The sequence below is a fragment of the Hoplias malabaricus genome, chromosome 18, assembly GCF_029633855.1.
Source record: "Hoplias malabaricus isolate fHopMal1 chromosome 18, fHopMal1.hap1, whole genome shotgun sequence".
Classification (NCBI taxonomy): Eukaryota; Metazoa; Chordata; class Actinopteri; order Characiformes; family Erythrinidae; genus Hoplias; species Hoplias malabaricus.
Genome location: NC_089817.1, coordinates 18,460,436 through 18,481,436, shown reverse-complemented (window position 1 = coordinate 18,481,436; position 21,001 = coordinate 18,460,436). Strand labels below are relative to the sequence as shown.

The 21,001-nt window shown below is 38.8% G+C and overlaps 1 protein-coding gene across 2 annotated transcripts; it reads left to right on the top strand.

Moving 5' to 3' along the window:
• The first annotated feature begins 255 nt into the window (after positions 1–255).
• ripk4 (receptor-interacting serine-threonine kinase 4) lies at positions 256–20,517 on the top strand. Of its 2 annotated transcripts, XM_066651159.1 has the most exons (9): positions 256–356; positions 436–625; positions 6,079–6,370; positions 7,827–7,975; positions 8,203–8,252; positions 9,085–9,243; positions 13,094–13,200; positions 15,221–15,464; positions 19,107–20,517. In XM_066651159.1, the coding sequence occupies exons 2-9, from the start codon at positions 444–446 to the stop codon at positions 20,366–20,368; spliced, it is 2,445 nt and encodes an 814-aa protein (XP_066507256.1). In that variant the 5' UTR covers positions 256–356; positions 436–443; the 3' UTR covers positions 20,369–20,517. The 2 variants fall into 2 exon arrangements, with proteins under 2 accessions (XP_066507256.1, XP_066507255.1); XM_066651158.1 differs by having other exon boundaries at positions 321–625.
• Positions 20,518–21,001: the final 484 nt, after the last annotated feature.

Sequence of the window (21,001 nt, the reverse complement as noted above, 5' to 3'; positions counted from 1 at the left end):
TCAGGAACGTTGCAGTGCTTGCACCAGTGTACTGACTGCTGCTTGTAGAAGTATTGGGTTTTAAAGTAAATTCCTTTAGTCTTGGATGAGTTTGTAACACATATTGTATTATAGTTTGTTGTTTTTCATAGAAATTGAAGAACCATCCTCCAGGCATTGGATAAATATAAGCAGGGAAAGGGTCATGGTGAGACATGCCAGAATCTACTTTTCTCATAACTAGTGTTGCCTAACTCCATCAGGCAGTCCCAGGAAGTGATGTCACTCACTGAAGCCCCACCCTCTCTTCACCTGAACAGAGGGAAGGGTCAGACAGAAGCCTTCTGAAAGGAACGGAAAAACAAGGAAGGACTCAGGTGTGTGACTTTCTTTTGTTGATTTTTTGTGAATTGGAAAGGCCAAAAAAGGACTTGAACAGGAAATTTTATCTGACAGCTTTAAAGATGGATGTCCATGAGAACTCCCCAGGAGTCATGGGGTCACTGAAAACTTTTGACTCATCGGAGTTTGGGAGTTGGGAGAAGATAGGCTCTGGCGGATTTGGACAAGTGTACAAAGTACGGCATGTGCAGTGGAAAACATGGCTGGCCATTAAGTGCCCTCCCAGCCTTCATGTAGATGACAAGTGAGTGGCAACTCTATTTATTTATTAATTAATTTATTTATATATTTACTAAGATGTACATAATTTTTATTGTGATTTTATAATTGTTTGTGTGTGTGTGTGTGTGTGTGTAAGTATAAGAAAGTGGAGTTTGTTTTAGTGATATGAAGGCTAAAACTAGGCTAGGCCAGCTGTCTGGTTCCCACACTTTCAAGGAAGTGAACATTTGTTTTGTAATAGCAGTATAACCACACATATTTATCTACTGAATTGTCATAGTTTCTACTATATAATGGCTTTGTGTTCCAAAGCAACTTAGTGATTGTTTATAAAAGTGTATTCATGTTAATCTGTGTGTGTGTTACATACTTCCAAAATCTCTGTTTGTGTTTCCAATTATTTCAGCCGATGAAAAATAATAAATATCATTGCAAGCAAAAGGTTAAATTTTTATGTCACCTTCAGTACTCTACTTTTTTGAGAGCTTCAACAATATTATCTCTCCACACACTCACAGACACACACACACACCCACCCTAAACATACACTCAGGCCCCTTTCATGTTTTGGGTCTTTGTAACAGAATAAAAGACAACGTCCAAGTGCAATTTTGTAATGTTAACTTTCAACAAATATACATAGTGTATAGAATGTATGCTGGTGATTTTCACTTTTAACACGTCAGTAGTTACAAAGGTCAAGTTAGCATGCTGGGTTATGTGTTATTTAATTTGGGTGTTTTTCCTTTTTATACTTATGGCTATTTTACCTAACCAGTTATTTGAGATATGTTGAGATTGTGTTCAGGTGTTTCGTGATTAAAAAACAAACAAAGAAAAGATGCTTCTATAACTGTGATGTCCAGTAATTTAATGTGTGTGTATGCTTGGACAGTGTTCTTAAATGTGCTTAGGACACCTGTGTACGAACTCTGATCTCAGGCTTATTCATGCAGGTCTTATTCATGAATGTGTCTATAAACAGCTGTTTGTGTTTAGTCTGTGTCTGCAGCTCCTTTCCAGGGCTTTCTTAGGCTGATATTACAAAGTGTGTTTTAACATTTGAATTGAAATTGCAGTTTAAAGGAGAACAATGCATTAAGCAGTTTAAATGGAGAGTTTTAGTGTATTTAGACATGTCAGAGGTTACTAAATAATATGTTGTATACAACAACCACCACAGCTGAATCTACTTTCAGAATTCAAAAATAAAGTCAGAGCATCAGGATATGTTTGCTCATAACACAGGCCTAGACATTAATTTCTAGAAAATAAATAGTAGATAAAATAAATTAATTTAATCTCAATAAATTAAATCTCAATTAGGTATTGTATAGAAAATATTAAATATTCTTTCTCTCTCTCTCTGTGTCTGACATTCTTGTAGGTATTTTTGGCTACTTTATCATGGTCATTCTTACAGAGATTTTTTTAAATTTGTTGTTTGGATTATGTCGGTACATTTAGTTTTAGGTTCTATATTTCTACAGAATTCTCATATCATTGTAAACATTTGACCTCCCAATGAATAGATTCATTTTAATTCACAACAGCAGGAAATATCCAATTAAACTGGATTAGAGTTCAGAATTATTTCTAAAAGTATGCAACAAATACATGGCACTGGGGAGCAACTATTTAACTTAGTTTTTTCAAAGCTTTTGAAGACATGGAGAATGGGATTTTTAAAGATTTAAAATATTGTGGTAATTTTATTTTGCCACATTAGAAACACATTACCACATTATTATAAATAATTTTTATTAAAATTAAATCTAACATTACAGAGGGTATGTTGTTCCTCTTCTTGAGTTCAAGGCATCATTGCATTTTATGCTATTGTTTATGCCTGCTTTGTTGCATCCAGCCCCTAATGCTGAAACAGAATGTTGCATTTCAGTCTTCCAAGAATTAGCTTTGGTAGCTTAGCTTTGAGATGTAGCTTCAGCCATATCATCCAGATCAAGGCATTACACACACATACATACACACATATTGTAGAAATAGTACATAAGCAAACAACCACTGAATATTGATTGTTTCACTGCAGATCAGTGTCTAAACCTGATCAATGCACACAAAAACAATTTATAAACTGTGACCCCCTACGTTCTGTAAAACCTGTGTCACAAATAGAGACTAGTGCTCTATATTTTTTAACCTGCAGTCACATAACCAGACAGGGCTGAACGCCTTATCCCCCTTTTACTGAAACCTAGTGTTTCAGCTTATACTTTTAGAGTGTTGAAAGTATTAAAAAAATATATACGCCTCTTAAATTCTGGCGTGATGAAATTACATGCAATGCAATAGTCAAAAGCAACACAAATAATCTGCCCCAAAATTTCTGTCGGTGCACACAACAGAAAAACACCCTTGAGATATCTTGCTCTATAAGTCGACACCTTGCTAACATCACTAAAGTGTGGACTTGAGTGCTTAAATCTCAAAGGGCTTAAGGCACCATTAGGAACAGGAACAGAGACATCCAACTGTATCTATGGGCATAAAGACTTAAAGGTCAGTTCTTGATGTAAATTTAGTGGAACTAGCCTGTTGCTAGTTAGTCAGTGGCTCAAACAGGACATCAGTGCAATACATCTACAATTAGCCCTCTCCTACTAAACAAGCCACCAATTCAAAGCAGGCATTGTCCTTGGTGAACCTACCTGCCTGGAGTTTTTGGAGACAATGAGCAGAGTTGAGGAACCGGTTGCACCGGCCCAGGGTTTTTTTCCCCTCTCACTCTTTTTCTCTCTTTTTAAGAGGAGCTTTTGTCTGATGCTAAGGGATTCAATAGGGAGATTAAAGGATATTCCTTGAGGAATATTCTTCAATACACCTCTTTCCTTCCTATTCATATTCACACTCTGCCCCTCTCTTTTTCCTCTCTTCCTCACTCCTTATACATCATGCTTCAAAACTTTCATGCCCATGTATCAGATTTCCTCTTTAACAGATATAAAGTAGGGCTGTATAAAAGGGTTTTTGGATCTAAGGCTAAATATTATGTAAATGAAGAATGTAGGACGGCATGAGAATAGATTAGAAGTGATGGGGCAAGATTTAATTATTAGTGAGGTGACAATGGAGTTTTAAATTATTATTCTTTCAGCATAATGTATCTTTTGTTACTTTAAAACACACATGAAAAACACATGCTTAAAAATGTAATGTTAGGACCTTTTAACCTTCTCCTGTAAAGTGAGATCTTTCTTTTAAAAGCAATTCAGTGCTTTGCAAATGTCTTTTTTCCCTGCAGTCTAAACCAGTTATTTGTTTTTTGGATAAAAAGGAGAAAACTAATTTATTAGTAAATTACAGACCTTTCAACAATTAAACCATTCAGCATTCAGGTCTGCCTGAGAAATATATATTTTTTCCACACCTCTAAAGGTCAGTATTAGATGCTGGTTACATTTTCTGCTTGTCAGCATTCAAGTAATCCCAAACAGAGTTAATGAGGTTGAGGTCGGTGTTCTGGCATAGCATGTACATATTTCTGAGGGTACCAGCGTCTTACTTTGACTACTTATTTTTTTTTTCTTGTGCTTTCTCAGTAATGGTTTCTCAACAGCTTTCCCAACATTCTTTCACACCACAAATAGGCATACCAAATTCGATTATAATTTAACATTTTTGTAAATCTTGTTTCAAATCTAGTTTAATGAACTGAAATTAAAGTTCAAAAATAAATTATTACTACAATAAACTAAATATTTATTTATTTATTACTAATAAATAAAATGACCATTAAAACAGATTATTATTAGATTATTAATAATAACGTGGCTCATGATATTCATCTGTAAAGGAAGCTGTCAACTTTTTTGATTTTATTTTTTAACTTGTCATATGTTTGCGCAGTGATCAGATAAGATATCAGTGTATGATTATTTCCTGGAATGCCTGCAACAGAAAATATGTGTGGTCTGTTTACAAGTAAATAGCAGACAACTGCCATAATGGGAAATGTCTTAGTGGACAGACTCTTTACATTTACATTTGTAGCATTTGGCAGATGCGCTTTTCTACTGTAATTATAATTAAGTTAGAGAGGTAGGCAGACGGTGGCAGTCACAGTCACACAGCTCCAGGGACCTGGAGGTTGTCGGTTTAAGTCCCGTTCCAAGACTGACTATGTGGAGTATAGTGTGTCCGTGTGGATTTCCTCTGACGGTCCAAAAACACACGTTCGTAGGTGGATTGGCTGCTCAAATTGTCCATAGGTGTGAGTATGTGAGTGACTGTGTGTGTCGCACTGTGAAGGACTGGTGCCCTCTCCAGGGTTTGTTCCTACCTTTGCCCAGCCGGGTAGGCTCTGGAAACACAGTGACCCTGAACTGGATAAGTGATTGCAAATAGTGAGTGTGGATGTGAATGAGGTAGGCACATTATTGCCCAAGAAATTTTAGTGGTATGGTCTGGTTGGCATGGTAGGGAATCAGGTGGTAAGTAATTTACTTATTTATCAGTATGGAATGCACAGAGCAAAAACCAACATGATCTTTTCTTAAATCAAATTCTGTTTGAGACTTCTCCTTTCAGCTTCCTTTGGGAAACGTCAATATTTGAGTGCTTTGGTTATCCATACACTGATAAACGGACTCATGTAAAGTACTTTGAAGGCTGACTTAGTGCAAAGTATCCATACCCACAGCTCATTTTAGAGCTATAAATGCCATTAAAATTAGATAGTCAGCCTTGATGGGAATAATTTGCATCTATAGTGCATATTATTTTTTGTTTGACTGATTTACCACCTTCAGGCCAGGCATTTCTTGAATTCAAAACAATCACCTTTAGCCACGCATGTCTGTTTAAGGTCAGCCATCTGTAATGTTCCCACTATCAGTTTTCCTTCCATAGAAAACACTCATGGTTTAATTTTAAACAGAGCAATGTACAGCACTAGATGAGATGAGACTATCAAAGCCACTGAATACCATAATTATATATACAACCTACTTTTTTATGTTTACTGTCCTGATAGCAAACATTGGCTTTGTTGAATAATCACATTTGAATAAGTTTGCATCATGTTTTAGTAGTACAATAAATGTTGGATCACTCTGTTCAAATGGTTTTATATATATATAAAATAACATATAAAATAACAAACAAGTAAACGCTTAGGGCTCATTTTCACACGAACCCTGTGATTTACACATGCCTTTGTTTTTGGTTTGGTATGTTTTGAAAGACCCCTGCATTTATAAACTAAACTGTTTTTGTCAGTCTAAATTAAAAAATGGGTTACCAGCATCAGTAAATTTTTTGATCAGTCTGCATTTCAGCTACCATTAAACACACCATATTCCATCCTGCTCCTTACATGCTTTTTTTGTTAAAGATATTGTTTAATATATAATTTTGAGCAAGTGTCAAAGTTAAGTAATCCAATAGGATACACAGCTCTACTAGTAAGACACAATTAATCAGTTCAGCATTTGATTGTTTTTTCTTTGTTCTCAGGGAGCGTGCTGAGCTCCTCGAAGAGGCCAATAAGATGGAGGCTGCCAAGTTCCGCTACATTCTCCCTGTGTATGGAATCTGCAGTGATCCCCAGGGCCTAGTGATGGAGTACATGGAGACGGGCTCTCTAGAGGCTCTGCTGGCTGCAGAGCCATTGCCTTGGGAACTCCGCTTCCGCATTATTCATGAAACAGCAGTGGGCATGAATTTCCTGCACTGCATGAACCCACCACTGCTGCACCTGGACCTAAAACCTGCCAACATTCTGCTGGATGCCCACTACCATGTCAAAGTGAGTGTAATTTGTAATGTATTTTTTCTATGTCCTGATACACCTGATGTATTTGAAAGTAAATTTAATGTAACAGCTGTGTTCAGGATCAAATTTCCTCACCACTGATTCCTGTGCAGCCTTGTGTATGATGCATGCCAGAGCAGTAGCAGTCCATAGTTCTAAAGAATTGAGAATGTGATTGGTGATCATATGCAGTACTGTGGTTTGTATAATAATAAATCGAAATATTATTATTTCTACAGTGCTTTTCTGAAACCCGAGTCATGTATCTAATTGAGTGTAAAGAACCTCCAAACATTTTAAACTATTGAGTCCATATCAATTAAAACTTTTCGTACTATCTAAATTATTCTTTAAAAAAAAGAAAAAAAAAACAGTAATTCCAGTGCATGGAAATGTTCTTGCCAAATTCACCAGCAATTCACTGCAAAAGTTCATCATGTTAAGGCGTTTGTATGACCAGATATTATAGATGTTATTTGTCTGGTAGTATGCAAGATATTTTTACATGATAAATTGAATGACATGTAGCAGTTGCTACCAGAACCTCGAATTTGCATTATCATTCCTTCTGCAAGGGAATAACTGCTTTCTCCCTGCTTTTACTTGGCTCTTTCTTTGGTTTTCCATGAAGTTCCCTGAGGGCAGAAATGCTTTCCCAGCGCTTATCCCGTCCATGCCCGTCCTCACTATGGATGAGTAAGCGTGTGATTGGAGGATGGGTGGGAAAGCATTCCCCTGGATTGAAAAGGTTGGATGTAAATACGTGGCACGGGCCGGTCTCAACAGGCTGGTGCTAAGCAGCCTTAATGCATGGCAGGCACACACCTGCACACGTCCACACGCATTCAGACACAAGGCCTTCCTACCTCTTGGGGGCGGCCTGAGGGCATGGCAGCACACAACCCGCCCTCTTAGAAACGGTGGCATGGTTTAAGCTCAGCACACAAAATAACAAGGCTCATTTCAAGGCCTTTACATTGGAGGATTAATTAGGCTTCAGTTTTGGGTGGAGGTGAAGATTAGAGGCAGGGGTGAAGGGAGAAGTTAGAGCTTATTTTATTCTTTTTTTTTTTTTCTTTGGCATGAATGAACCTTGAAATCAATCTAGTTAGATTAAGATATATGCTTCCCAAAATGTATACACTGTAGGTTATAAGTGCATTTACAATGTATATTTGAGCCATATATGCAAACTCATTGGATGCTGTAGTTATCTATAGTTTAACATTTTCTAAATGGTTCTAATGGTGAACATGCAGTTCTCAAATAAACATTAAAGAGGATTTATTACATGGAAACATTGATATTTTAAGTAATTGGCAATGGGTTTGGGTGTTTAGGTTTAAATTAGTCATTTAATTAAATCCAGTTAAGTGGAAATGTATGTAGAAAGGTGGCTGTACTGAAAGCTTTAAAGTTGCACTCTCATGTTTGCTGTTTCTTCTTTTAGATTTCAGACTTTGGCCTGGCCAGGTGGAATGGCTTTGCTCGGAATGATGACATCAGCCGAGATGGGTTTTGTGGCACTATCGCTTACCTCCCTCCTGAGAGAATCATTGAGAAAGACAGAGTCTCTGACACTAAGCATGATGTCTACAGGTCAGCCTATATAACTTGCTCTTAATAATCATGCCAGAATTTGTACTATTCAACATATGAGATCATAAATATCAACTTTGATTACCTTATAAGTACATATGGGAAATTATTAAATTATATGTCCACATGCTATATTTTGACAAACTTATAAAGTGAGAACAGTCCCATGTTCTTTAATCAGTACCTAATTAACTATTAGCCTGCCTGCCTTTGTGTTGTTCATGTAGCTTTTCGATTGTTATCTGGGGAATTCTCACACAGAAGAAACCGTATCAAGGTAAGATTCGAAGTAATGATTATTTTTCACAGGCTTCAGAATGTTGCTTATTTCACTGCTATGTTTGGTTATGTCCTTTTTCGGCTGATGATTAAACCTAAGCTTTAGAGTCTGATGATGGACAGCCCCAATAACCCTTATATTTTAGTATATGACAAATGAATGCTGATGTGTAAGAAAACTTCTTTATTTCATACATATTTCCAGGGCAGATAAGCAAGAACTAGACACTTTAGATATCACATTAGCCGTTTAGGCACTTTGTTACAACAAAACTTAAATGCTTTTTTAGACATTTATATGAATTGAACTGTAGTTTTTGGCTCCAAAGAATGGAATCAGTGTGTGGGCAGACTGTGTGTTTTCAGAAAATCAAATTACAGACACTAAACACTTGAATAACTGGAGTCAGAAAAGGCATACTGTGTTTGTTCTTTGTTGCTGTTTGGCACAGGAGAGCATATGGCAACAAACCTCTCCTGGAAGGGGTGCAGTAGTATTTTCCAGTGTTGATATTACGACTTAGAAATTTAAAGCACATATCCACCCCTCCGAATTTTACATTTCCATGGCTTATTCAGAATTGGTAATATTCCATTATTCAGTTTATGCCCTTAGCTAGCTTCGTCACATGTATGAACTTTCTCCACACGCAGGACAAATGCTGCATGCTATACATATCATTTGTCTTGTAAACTGAAACCTTTCCCTTTTTTGAAATAAGCAGTTTTGTTCCCATTGCTAAATCTTCTATGCTAGTGCCACATTTCAGTGCAAGTCACTGCAGTGATCTGAAAAATTTCTCTCTTGTTTATTGTACTTTGGCCCATAGGGGAGAACAACATTCTGCACATCATGGTGAAGGTGGTGAAGGGGGTGCGTCCAGAGTTAAGTGCTGTGCCCCGCAGTCGACCTCCAGCCTGCTCAGGGTTCATGGCCCTCATGGAGAAATGCTGGAAAGCTTCTCCAGATGAGCGGCCCAGTTTTCAGGGTGAATATCACACATCAATCATACTGATAACATTTAATTACATTTACTTTTACAGCATTTAGCAAACGCTCTTATCCAGAGTGACCCAAAAGTGCTTGGTGTTCAGACAGAATGTGTATCCTAGCTAGTACAAATAGGTACGCTTGTCAGAACAAGGGCCAGTCCTGAAACCTAGAAAGAACAAAACGTAGCAATTGCAATGCACAATACAATCTAGTCAGTGCTCAAACCTAGAAGGAAAAACTAGTCAGTGTTCATACCTAAAAAGAAAGGATTTAAGAGCAGATAAGTGCAAAAACATGTTACAGTGAGCAATTAGTTTAGTGCTCACCTAAGTGGTTGACAAAAAAAGTGTGTCTTCAGTCTGTGTTTGAAGACTGCAAGACAGTCTGCTATTCAGACAGCCAGTGGAAATACAGGAAGCTGTGCAGTGGAGTGACGTGGGTAAACTTTGGAAGACTGAAGACAAGCAGTGCAGCTGCATTCTGGATCAGCTGAAGGGGCCTGATGGCCTGCAGAGGAAGACCAGCCAAGAGTGAGTTGCAGTAGTCAAGCCTTGAAATGACTAGATACTGGACAAGCACCTGGGCAGCCTCCTGAAAAAGAAAGGGTCGAATTGGCTGGATGTTGTACAGTAGGAATCTGCATAACGAATGCAGGGATGAAAAACAGATCAGTCTTGCTAGGACTGAGCTTCAGGTGGTGAGCTGTCATCCAAGAAGAGATGTCAGTTAGACATGATGAAATGCGACTGGAAACCTGAGTGTCAGAAGGTGGAAAGGAAAGCATTAGTTGAGTGTCATCAGCATAACAGTGAGAGCATCTTGTGGTTGACTGTTTCAAAGGCTGCAGAAAGGTCCAGAGGAATCAGAACCGATGACAGTTTGGCTGATCTTGCTGCCTGAAGCTTCTCAGTAACTGCTACAGGGGCAGTTTCGGTTGAGTGTGCCGGTTTGAAGCCAGGCTGGTAGGGATTCTGGAGCTGGTTCGGGGTAAGAATAAGGGACAACTGATTATAGACTACACATTCAAGAATTTTAGAGAGGAAAGGAAGGTGTGATACAGGTTTGTAGTTGCTGAGGAGTCCAGAGTGGGCTTCTTCAGGATGGGAGCCACCCTGGCAGTCTCAAGAATTAATTAAATTGATGCCCACCCTTTGCAGCTATAACAGCTTCAGCTCTTCTGGGAAGGCTTTCCACAAGGTTACGAGTGTGTTTAAAGGAATTTGTGACCATTCTTGCAAAAGCGCGTTTGTGAGGTCAGATGTTGGAAGAGAAGGCCTGGCTCGCACTCTCCACTCTAATACATCCCAATTGAAAATGGGATTCACTGAGCTCCTGAGAACAACCCAGTCTTTCACAAATGTTTGTAGAAGCAATCTGCATGCCTAGGTGCTTGATTTTATTTACCTATGGCCATTGAAGTGATTGGAACTCCTGAATTAAATGATTTGGATGGGGGAGTGAATGCATTTGACAGTATAGTGTACGTAAATGTGTGTAGCTGGCTGTACAATGGAATCTCAAAAATGTGGTCTTCTCTTACATGTTCTTCACAGAATATTACCTTAAAATCATCAAGTAAGATCTTTAAATATATTCACCACACCAGAGGTTTAATTAGGGGCAGCCATGGCCTAATTATTAGAGGACCAGGCTTGGTACCGGAAGGTTGGCGGTTTGATCCCCAGGACTGGTGGAAACAACCATAGCTGAAGTGCCCTTGAGCAAGGCAGGCACTGAATCCCCAAAGTGTGTGTGTGTGTGTGTGTGTGTGTGTATATGTGTGTGTGCTGCCACAGATGGGTGGAAGAAACATGTCGTTGTACATTGTAAAATGACAAATAATTGCATGTTATCATTGTCACATTAATTTAAAACACATTTGCTTTTTAATGTTTTTTTTTTTTGTATTCTGCAATGTTGTTTTTGTTTATTTATATATGCTGTCCATTTTTGTTTAGTGTGACTATCAGCACTGTGTGTCTATTTTAAGTTTTGTTCTGAAACTACAAGACTAAAAGTACATAATATAACATTAGTAATGAAAACTTAGCCACAAACATTCTAGCCTTGACCTGTCTCAAGTTGTTAAGTTCACTCAAATTTACACTTTATATCACAATGCTATACACTGATCAGCTATAACATTATGATCGCCTTTTTTCTACACTCTCAGTTCCTTCTCTCAGATACACTGATTAAACCGGAGCACTTACAATTAGACAGTAGTCTATCTCGTACCACATTTCAGCAATTTTTCAATGATCAGGACCCCCACAGAGCAGGTATGATTTGGCCGATGGATCATTGTTAGCTTATTAGGAAAATTGCTGAAAAGGGGGATAAACAAGTATGAACGGTACGAGATGGACTGCAGTCTGTAACTGTAGAACTACAAAATGGATCTGTAATGGTCAGTGGTAAGAGCTAAGAGAATGGACAGTGAGTGTAGAAACAATGTGGTGGTCATAAAGTTATGGTTGAACTGACTGTAGCATGTTTATAAGAAATCTTGTATGAAATACATCAGTGGGCAAGTGGTAGGCCTCATATGCAAAGTTTAATCAAATAAGCCAGTCAAAATCACCATTTCAAACAGACTAAAATTGGCCGCAATAGTAGGCAGATCTGACATCTAGAATGTAAAAAACTTGCTGTTATTTGATCAATTTTGTTCATAGAAATTCTGAAAACTTCACACATCTCTTTGCGTACAAACCTCAAGCGTACATTTAGCACCAGGGTGCAGTACAGTGAGTTTTGAATAAAACTTTAGGACTGTGGAAATAATGTCTGCAAAATATTTGGCTCTGGCTGTTTGTACTGAGTGATATTTAAAGTAAATTTAAAAATAAGTAAAGAAAATATTTAAAATATTTTCAATACAGCTAGCTACAGTAGCATAGAATGCTGAAAACTGATTAATTGTCTGCAGAGTTAAAATATGAGAGAAATTTGTAGATTAGCCAGTCTTAGGAAGAACATAAGGGAGGTTTACACTGAACAAAATGGGCTTGTGGTCTGACATACATATGCAACCTTAATGCAAAGAAACACAAAGAAAATCCCAATGATAGAGTAAGATCCAGAGTATGTCTATGCTCATGCATGGAGCCCATTACAGACTGGGCTGAACTAAATGAAGTCAAGAAGTTGTAGAAATTCACTAACTAACTAACTAGAAATAACACTAACTAAAGGCTTAGTAGGGCAACAAACATATTAAAGTAGTAATATCTCCATGTATCAAAACATTGTCTATGCTATGGTAACTGTTAAAAAGTCTTGAAAACACTGTTGAAAATACTTGGATACAATCCTTTTTAAATTTGGGGGTTCTGTACACAAGAGCACAGAACACAGGGCATTACAGTTCCATGTTATAAAGCTTCATCTCAAAACTGTAATAGTCCTTTACAGTCAGTAAACAGCATGTAAACAGTTTCTGAAAATAGTTGCTAGACCAGAGATCCTAGGTGTATTTAAGAAGTGACAACCTTTAGGGGTCAGCTCAACAAGGGGCAATCATCAACAAGCCAAGTCTCAGACACACAGAGAAAATCCAAGGCATGGGAATTAAAAAAGTAATTTAAGTAAAAATTATTTATTCACTACAGATCTAGCATGAACTAATGCTAATTTAACACTGAGTGTGTAGTGTGGACGGATGAGGGGTTGGCTGAAGGTGAATATTCCAACTGCCAGCGGTTGCTAAGTTTGGCCCCTCTGCGTTGAGAGTGTAATGCATATGTGCAATGCAGCTGCGATGACCATACTGATGGAAGAACAATACACTTAAAAATAAAATATTGTACATTCAGTGTATAATTTCTTTCTGTTTATTACAGAGATAACTTCTGAGGCTGAGGAGTTATGCTCCAAACCCCATGATGAATCCCGAGTGTCTGTGTCTGAGTCTGATTGCTCCCCCTGCCCAGCTCTACCATCAGAACAGGTACAAATGTTTCACCAGGACAGTCCAGTCCATTAAAGTTCGTCCATGACAGTTCTCACCTTTTCAGTTAGCCTATATACTTTCACCATTCTCATGTTTTTTTCTTTTACACATTCCTTTCTTCCATAAGTCACTGACCTCCTAAACAGAAGGTACATAAAGAAAAAAAACTTCTACCATTGTGCAACGTGTAACAACCTTCTTTAGTATTTATGCATGATTGTCACAATTGAGCCAGGCCATTGGGCAACTGTGGCATTTGTTGTTGTGCTCTTAAAGCACATACCACAAATGCTTAGTTTAGCTGACGACACCTCATTAGAGATAGGGAATGTAACTGGGCAAGATAGTTTACCCAGCGTTCAATTAAAATGACTTTTCCTGTATGAATTGAATGCATTTTGTTAAGTATGTACCTGACTAGATAAGGTCATTACTGAATAAACTGTCCTTGCAAGAACAAGTTAATCATCTGTTAACCTGAACATTTAATCTGCAAGTTGTTAGACTTAAAAATGAGAATGCACTATATACCAATAGTTTTCAATTTGTATGTGAAATGTTTATTCATGCTGTATGCAAAATGTTGTGAAAATGCCTATTAAAACAAGAATGATATTTTAATTCTATTGATGCTTTAAATAAAAAACGTACAAAGAAAAGTTTTGTAAATATAAACACATTTAGAATTTGATTCTTGCAACACACTCCAAAAAGTTGGGACAGATGTGTGTTTACCACTGTGTTACATCACTTTTCCTCATTACACTCTGTAATCCTCTGGGAACGTGAAAGTTCCCGTTGTTAAAGTTTTAGAAGTGGAATTTTTTTTTGCCCATTTTGGCTTTATACAAAATTTCAGCTGTTCAACAGTCCATGGTTACAATTGCCTGATTCTCCTCTTCATGATGCAACAAAGGAGACATCTGAACTGGCAGGCCAGTCAAGCAAAGCCTCTGTGTCTACAAAGGCGCGTTGTTGTAGAATGTACAGAATGTGGCCTGGCATGGTTTTGCTTAAATAACCATAGACTTTCTAGGAAAAGACGACAAATTTATAACTGCATATGTCTCTTTAAAAACCCAATGTTTGCCTCCACATCAATGGAAACTTCTCATATGCAAATTACCCATTTTATGGTCATAGATACACCCCCATACCATGATAGATGTTGGCTTTTGCATTTAACAATAAAATCTGGTTTTTCATTAAAACAAGCTGAAACATGGCAAGGCTGACCCTAGCACATGTCTCTACTGTTTTTTGGACCATCGGAGATGATATTTTTCATATAGAATATGAGCAGTAGAATTGATGTAAGGCTTTCCTCCTTGCATAGCAGTAACATAATATAACTTTTTAAGTGATAAAAGTTAAGTACACCCAAACCTGTGTGTCAATATTTATCATTGTAACTAATCAGTTTCTCATTAGTGAGAAAGGTGCTCATTCAACATGGGTGTCCAGCCTTACCCTACGTGTACTGGTTTTTTCCATGTTTAATGAACCATTTCACAATATTAAGTACGCAATGTAATAACTGACGTAATTATTTTTGTAATCCCATATTAATATTTTTATTTGAAAATTCTCTCACGAGTTTGTTATAAAGTGATGAGCAAAAACCTATTTGTGCTTGCAAAGACCGAGGGTTTGTTGAATATAAATGTATAAAAGAGGCATTCGTGTTCTTATAGTTTAATGCTTTTAATGTGACGTGGATGTTTTTACTTTTATGTTGCTCCCATTTTTTTTTTTTGCTGCCAACGTTTTTTTGGAATGTGTTGAGACATCCAATTCTAAATTTGTTTATATTTACAAGATAAGGCAAGGGATGTACATTTATAGAGCACCTTTCATACAATTTACAATTTACAAAACACAAGCTTTATTTTATAATCTATATTCAAATAATTACCTATGCTACTTTTAATGATCTAGCTTCACTTCCTTGTTTAGTTTAATTTATCAGGCTGGGCATTTATATATTGTTTGTGTGTTGTTTTTTTATTCTTAATAGTCTAAGGTGCAGAAACCAGTGAGGCCAAAGTCAGCCATGTTGCCAGAAAAGGACCACAGCCTCTCTGAGCTCCTGAGTCAGCTTGATTCTGGCATCTCCCGCAGTTTTGATCATGTCAAAGAGGACTGCCTGGAGATTAAAGATAACACCAGCAAGAGACTCTCAGGAATTTCCTCTGTGGACTCTGCCTTCTCCTCACAAGGCTCCATCACACTCTCTTTCGAGAGAGAAAGCTCAGGCAATGGTAAGACATGAGTTTTTGTTACAGTGGTAAAATGGTTGAAAATTTGTACTTCGTCTGTCAAACGTTCTTTGAAATGAAAATGAAATTACAGAATTTAACCTTGTAGCAAGAAAATATTGAATTTGTAATCATTTTATGTCTAGTAGTCTATAGTCATATCTAAATATAACATTTGTTGGAATGAGGGGGGAAAAATCAAATTACATGTTACATAAGTCAACACAGTACACATACACAATAACGTTCATGTGACAACGTATTATGAAGTAGCATTTAGAGGCCTTAAACTGTTGAGACACATTACAAATACAGTGAACCATTCCTATATTTGTATTGCAGTTTTCACATATGAAATGTGAACTAGAATCAGCTTTTCAAAAGTGGGGGTGTTCTGGGGTGGGGAAGTAAAATCCCTCTCAGCCAAATTATAATTACAATCATGACCAATTATAACTAATGAATTTTTACATTTTATGTACATCTAGGCCTACAGTACAGAAATACTGTGATTTTTTATTTTTTTTTTGCCTTGTGTCTAGTCCCAACATTTCATTGTTTGTGCTAGGTTAATAAAACCGCTGCATGGTCCCCAATCTATTCAATCTTTGAGTGAAAACCACAAAGCAGACACACATGAGGGGTTACAAATTGCTAGCCTGTGGTAGCAAATTGTCAACCCCACTTGCTAGAGTTTGCTTGGGGAAAAAAAAAGTGTCCCCTGCTTTTTCCTTTTCTGCATCCTAATATTGCATGACAAAAAGAAAACAACTTTTTCAAAACACAGTCCCAGGGCTGTCACTAGAAATTAATGATTAGGGGAGCTAAGCTTTAACCAAGGGGTCTAAGGGTAATTGCCTCATAGCAGGGTGCTAAAGGACATTTGGGTCTAACAATGTTCATGCACAGTCCTATGATGGAACTATATTATATAGCAAGAGAATGACTGAAGAAAAAAAGTTACCCCCTAGCAAGTAGGCTAGATATAGCCTAACAGTACTGTAAAGCAATACCATCGGTTCACAAATTAACCTTGTCATACATATTCATATTATATGGAGGTATACTTGGTGCAAAACTGCTGAGCACATGTGACAGTGAAATTTTAAATGTATAAAATAGTCACATGTGTATCAGTACATTTTGAAGTCACAAAGAATCTCTTTAGGAGATACAAACCTGTAGTTTTTTTTTCTCTCCCACAAATACAACTTTACAATTAGACCGTTACAAATTCTTCATTGCAGGTGCACAAATTCAATTCTACACACACACCTACAAATGCTCAGTTTTGCTACAGTTGTAGCAGTGAATAGGGTGCAAAACACATTCACACACTCGTATAAATCATGCACAAAAGTTGCACATTCGTAAACCAATATGTGAATCTGTGCAATCTGAGTTACACCCCTGTATTAAAAAAGGGGGGTATTTGCCTTGCACAAACACAAGTCAATGACTACACCTGCTCAAATACGAGTTTCAAATGCTGTCTTTTCCGCTCACTTTTACACCAAACATCATAGTCAGTGTGGTGCAACACTAAAATCCCATAATCCTGCTACATATTAGCAGATACTCGTAGTTTTATCTCAATGCCTCTTTCTTCATTAGAAATCTGATAAAGATTTATATTCCGTTTTCCATTCCAGTTTCTACATGGACACACGGTCCTCCATTTTTGTTTTCTGGAGAAGGCTTTTTGTAGGAGGTGCTCAGCCAAGTAGCATTCAACACGTGCCTAACGAGTCCTCTGATTAGTCAGGAAGGTTCGCTGATCTCTGAACAGTGCCTGCCCCTGGCTCTACAAATGTACAAATTAATTATGCATCACACTGACTGAAATATTTGGTGCAAAAGTGAGAACGTGCGGAAGTTGACATCTGTGAGCGAAAAAGACAGCATTTGAGACTCGTAGCTGCAGATTCGAGCAAGTGTAGTCACTGACTTGTGTTTGTGCAAGCCAAATATTCCCTTAAAATAAAACTGTGAGCGGATGTTATTATTGGATTTTTGCACTTGCAATGAAGAATTTGCGAAGGTGTAACTGTTAAGTCGTATTTGTGGAAGAGGGAAAACATCTACAGGTTTGCAACTCCTGAGGAGATTCAAATTTTCTGATACACCTGTGACTATTTTCTACAACTACAAATTTCACTGTCACGGGTGCTTGGGGGGTTTTCACCAAATATAGCTCCATAATATTAGGCTATCAAGAAAATGCTGATGTTGTGACAGACTGTGAATTTTGCTTGACCAATTTAGCGTGGGCGGCATGGTGGGGCAGCAGGTAGTGTCGCAGTCACACAGCTCCAGGGGCCTGGAGGTTGTGGGTTCGATTCCCGCTCCGGGTGACTGTCTGTGAGGAGTTGGTGTGTTCTCCCCCTGTCCGCGTGGGTTTCCTCCGGGTGCTCCGGTTTCCTCCCACAGTCCAAAAACACACGTTGGTAGGTGGATTGGCGACTCAAAAGTGTCCGTAGGTGTGAGTGAATGTGTCTGTGTTGCCCTGTGAAGGACTGGCGTCCCCTCCAGGGTGTATTCCCGCCTTGCGCCCAATGATTCCAGGTTGGCTCTGGACCCCCCGCGACCCTAAATTGGATAAGCGGTTACAGATAATGAATGAATGAATGAATGAATTTAGCGTGATGTAGTGTCGCATATCACTTCATTCTACCTGTTGAGCGTTTATTCTTCTTCCAAAATCCTGCAGGACAGGAGGACGTTCCTCGTTCCCAATGAAATCTGTAGCTCTTGTTCCCTTGTCACTGACGATAAATCATATATTTGCTGTGATTGGCTGAAAAGTCGTGTGTGTGTGTGTGCCTAGGGTTGCCGATCACTGCGTGCGTAGCATATTGTACTATACACCGGTTTTTATCTGACAAAATTGTGCTAACCCCTGCCTTTCGCATATGGAATAAATAGCAGGAAATTTTTGGTGTCAGATACGTTTTCACCTACAGGACATACTCTGTTTGTTTAGTTGAGGGAATGAATCAAAATGTCCAAAGATGTAAATTAATGGGCCAGCCTGACCTGACCTATAAAGTAGTCTATAAAAAGACATTGTTGTCGGACCAGTTTCAATATAAATTTATTTATCTCTACAGTAACCATCAAATAACTATTTTCTGCTACTATAAATGGGAGATTTAAATGCTCAGAAGAGTTGTCTTGTTTGAACTATCAAAGAAAAGATCATTGGACAAAGTTTACATATAATTGATGTCTCAGAAGTCCTACATTTCATGTTTTGTGATGTGTGGGATTGTCTTGATGGTACAGTTATGAACATGCACATTCACTTTCTGTGAATTCTAGTGGACAGTGACGTACTTTATTCACACATGGGCTCAATAAGATATAACACAGATTTGGACTAGGGTGCTGGCATTATAAAGTCGGCTTAATGCAAATTCCCAAATCAGTTGTACCAAACATTCTTACATACAGCACCCCTAATTTCTGAATAATTCAGGGTTGTTGGGCATATCAGCCCGGGGCTTTTTTTTTTTTCCACATTTCACATTAAAATATATTACCTTACATATTATCTTTTAATTATGCATCATTTTTAAAATAATTTCTGTGCAATCCCACATAGCTTCAGATTTATTATTGAGTTTGTTTCTTTGTGTTGCTTAGAGTCAAGTGAACTGCAGAGAAAGAAGCTGTGTGATGCTATTCGTACTGAGGACATCGCCAAACTGATGAAGATACTCCAGCCACAGGATGCAGACCTCCTCCTGGAAGGGGGTGGCAGCCTCCTACACTATGCTGTGAGCCTGGCCAATGAGGAAGCGGTCAAATTCCTGCTGCTCAACAACTGCAGTGCAAACCTGCCTGATTCGCGAGGGGCCACTCCCCTCCATGTGGCTGCAGAGAAGCGGCTGAAGAGTGTAGCTGAGATCTTGCTGAGCCGCAAGAGCACCAACGTGAATGCCAAGGATGAGGACCAGTACACAGCACTGCATTTTGCTGCTCAGTACGGTGATGAAGCACTGACCCGGCTTCTGCTTGACCGTGGAGCCACCATGAATGAAGCAGATGCTCAAGGACGCACTCCCATACATGTAGCCTGCCACCACGGCCGGGAGAATGTGGTTCGTGTGCTGCTGAGCCGTAGTGCTGATGCCCATGCCAAGGGCAAGGATGAATGGACAGCACTGCATCTGGCAGCCTGGCAAGGTCACCTGGGAATTGTGAAGCTGCTGGTCAAACAAGCTTGTGTTGACGTTGATGGTCGGACAGCAGATGGACGAGCTCCCCTGCACCTGGCCTCACAAAGGGGACAGTACAGAGTGGCCCGTGTTTTGGTAGAGCTGGGAGCTGATGTCCATGTCATGTCTACTGGTCTAAACACTCCACTCCACGTGGCTGCTGAAACTGGTCACACCAGCACCTCTCGACTGCTTCTTAAACATGGCGCCGACCTCCAGAGTCGCACAGCACAGGGTCTTACTCCTCTTCATCTAGCTGCCCGGCAGGGTCACTTGGCTACCGTCAAAATGCTACTAGAGGAAGGAGCTGACCCTCATGAAACTGACCACATCCACCGTACTCCCTGCCATCTGGCGACCGAAGGGGGCCACTGTCAGGTCATAGAGGAGCTGCTGCGGTGGTGGCCAGAGGCGGCAGGTAAGCAGGATGAGAGTGGATTCACGCCACTTCACCTGGCCGTACGAGGAGGATACACAGATGCCATTTGCCTGTTGTTAAACCATGGAGTAGACAGCACTCCACCTACTCCCAGAGGTTCCTTGTCTGAGCCACCCTTTGAAAACCTGAGCAGTCAGATGACCGGGACCCTCCGCAGAAAAGTGCTCATTTTAAAACTTGCTGAGCAAGAGGAAAACAAGCCTATGCAAGACTCCACAGAATCACTGTGCGCTGCTGCTCACTGCTGAGAAAAGCTAGGACAGTGATCTGATACTTTATAGTATCCCTCTTTTGTTCTGGACATTTTGTTTGCCCTGCCCTTTGAGGAATCATGTTGCTGCCTTAAGAATGCCTTGTACTAATGAAACTTTATTATATGGCAATATATATATATATATATATATATATATATATATATATATACAATAAAAGCCAATGGGCAGGCACTCCTGTTGTGGCAGATTTGCTTAAAAACATTCCTTTGAGATTATATATATATATATCAAAGGAATGTTTTTAAGCAAATCTGCCACAACAGGAGTGCCTGCCCATTGGCTTTTATTGTTAAGTGATTGGTTGTCAGAAGGTTTTCAGGTCTTTTCACTACAGTACATTGAAATAGTTCTTTGTGTTACAACACCTATACAGCAGGTCAGAAATGGCTCAGGCTGTACCAGTTATCTTAAACCCGGACCCTACCAGGCCAAAAAGATACTTCTACATCCAAAACTCGAACCCAAACTTAACCTGCTTGCACACACTCACTGATGGATTATCATTACTACAACATTTTTCCTTGTTCTTAAAAGCTTGAGATGAGCAACAGGAAATGTCATGCTGGAACTTAAGCATTTCCACCAATGGAGCAACTCTGTCATTAT

Coding starts and splice junctions, on each gene's coding strand:
- ripk4 (XM_066651159.1), top strand. CDS start 444: ATGGATGTCCATGAGAACTCCCCAGGAGTCATGGGGTCACTGAAAACT. Junction 6,371..7,826: donor ATGCCCACTACCATGTCAAA/GTGAGTGTAATT, acceptor TTCTTCTTTTAG/ATTTCAGACTTTGGCCTGGC. Junction 8,253..9,084: donor ACAGAAGAAACCGTATCAAG/GTAAGATTCGAA, acceptor TTTGGCCCATAG/GGGAGAACAACATTCTGCAC.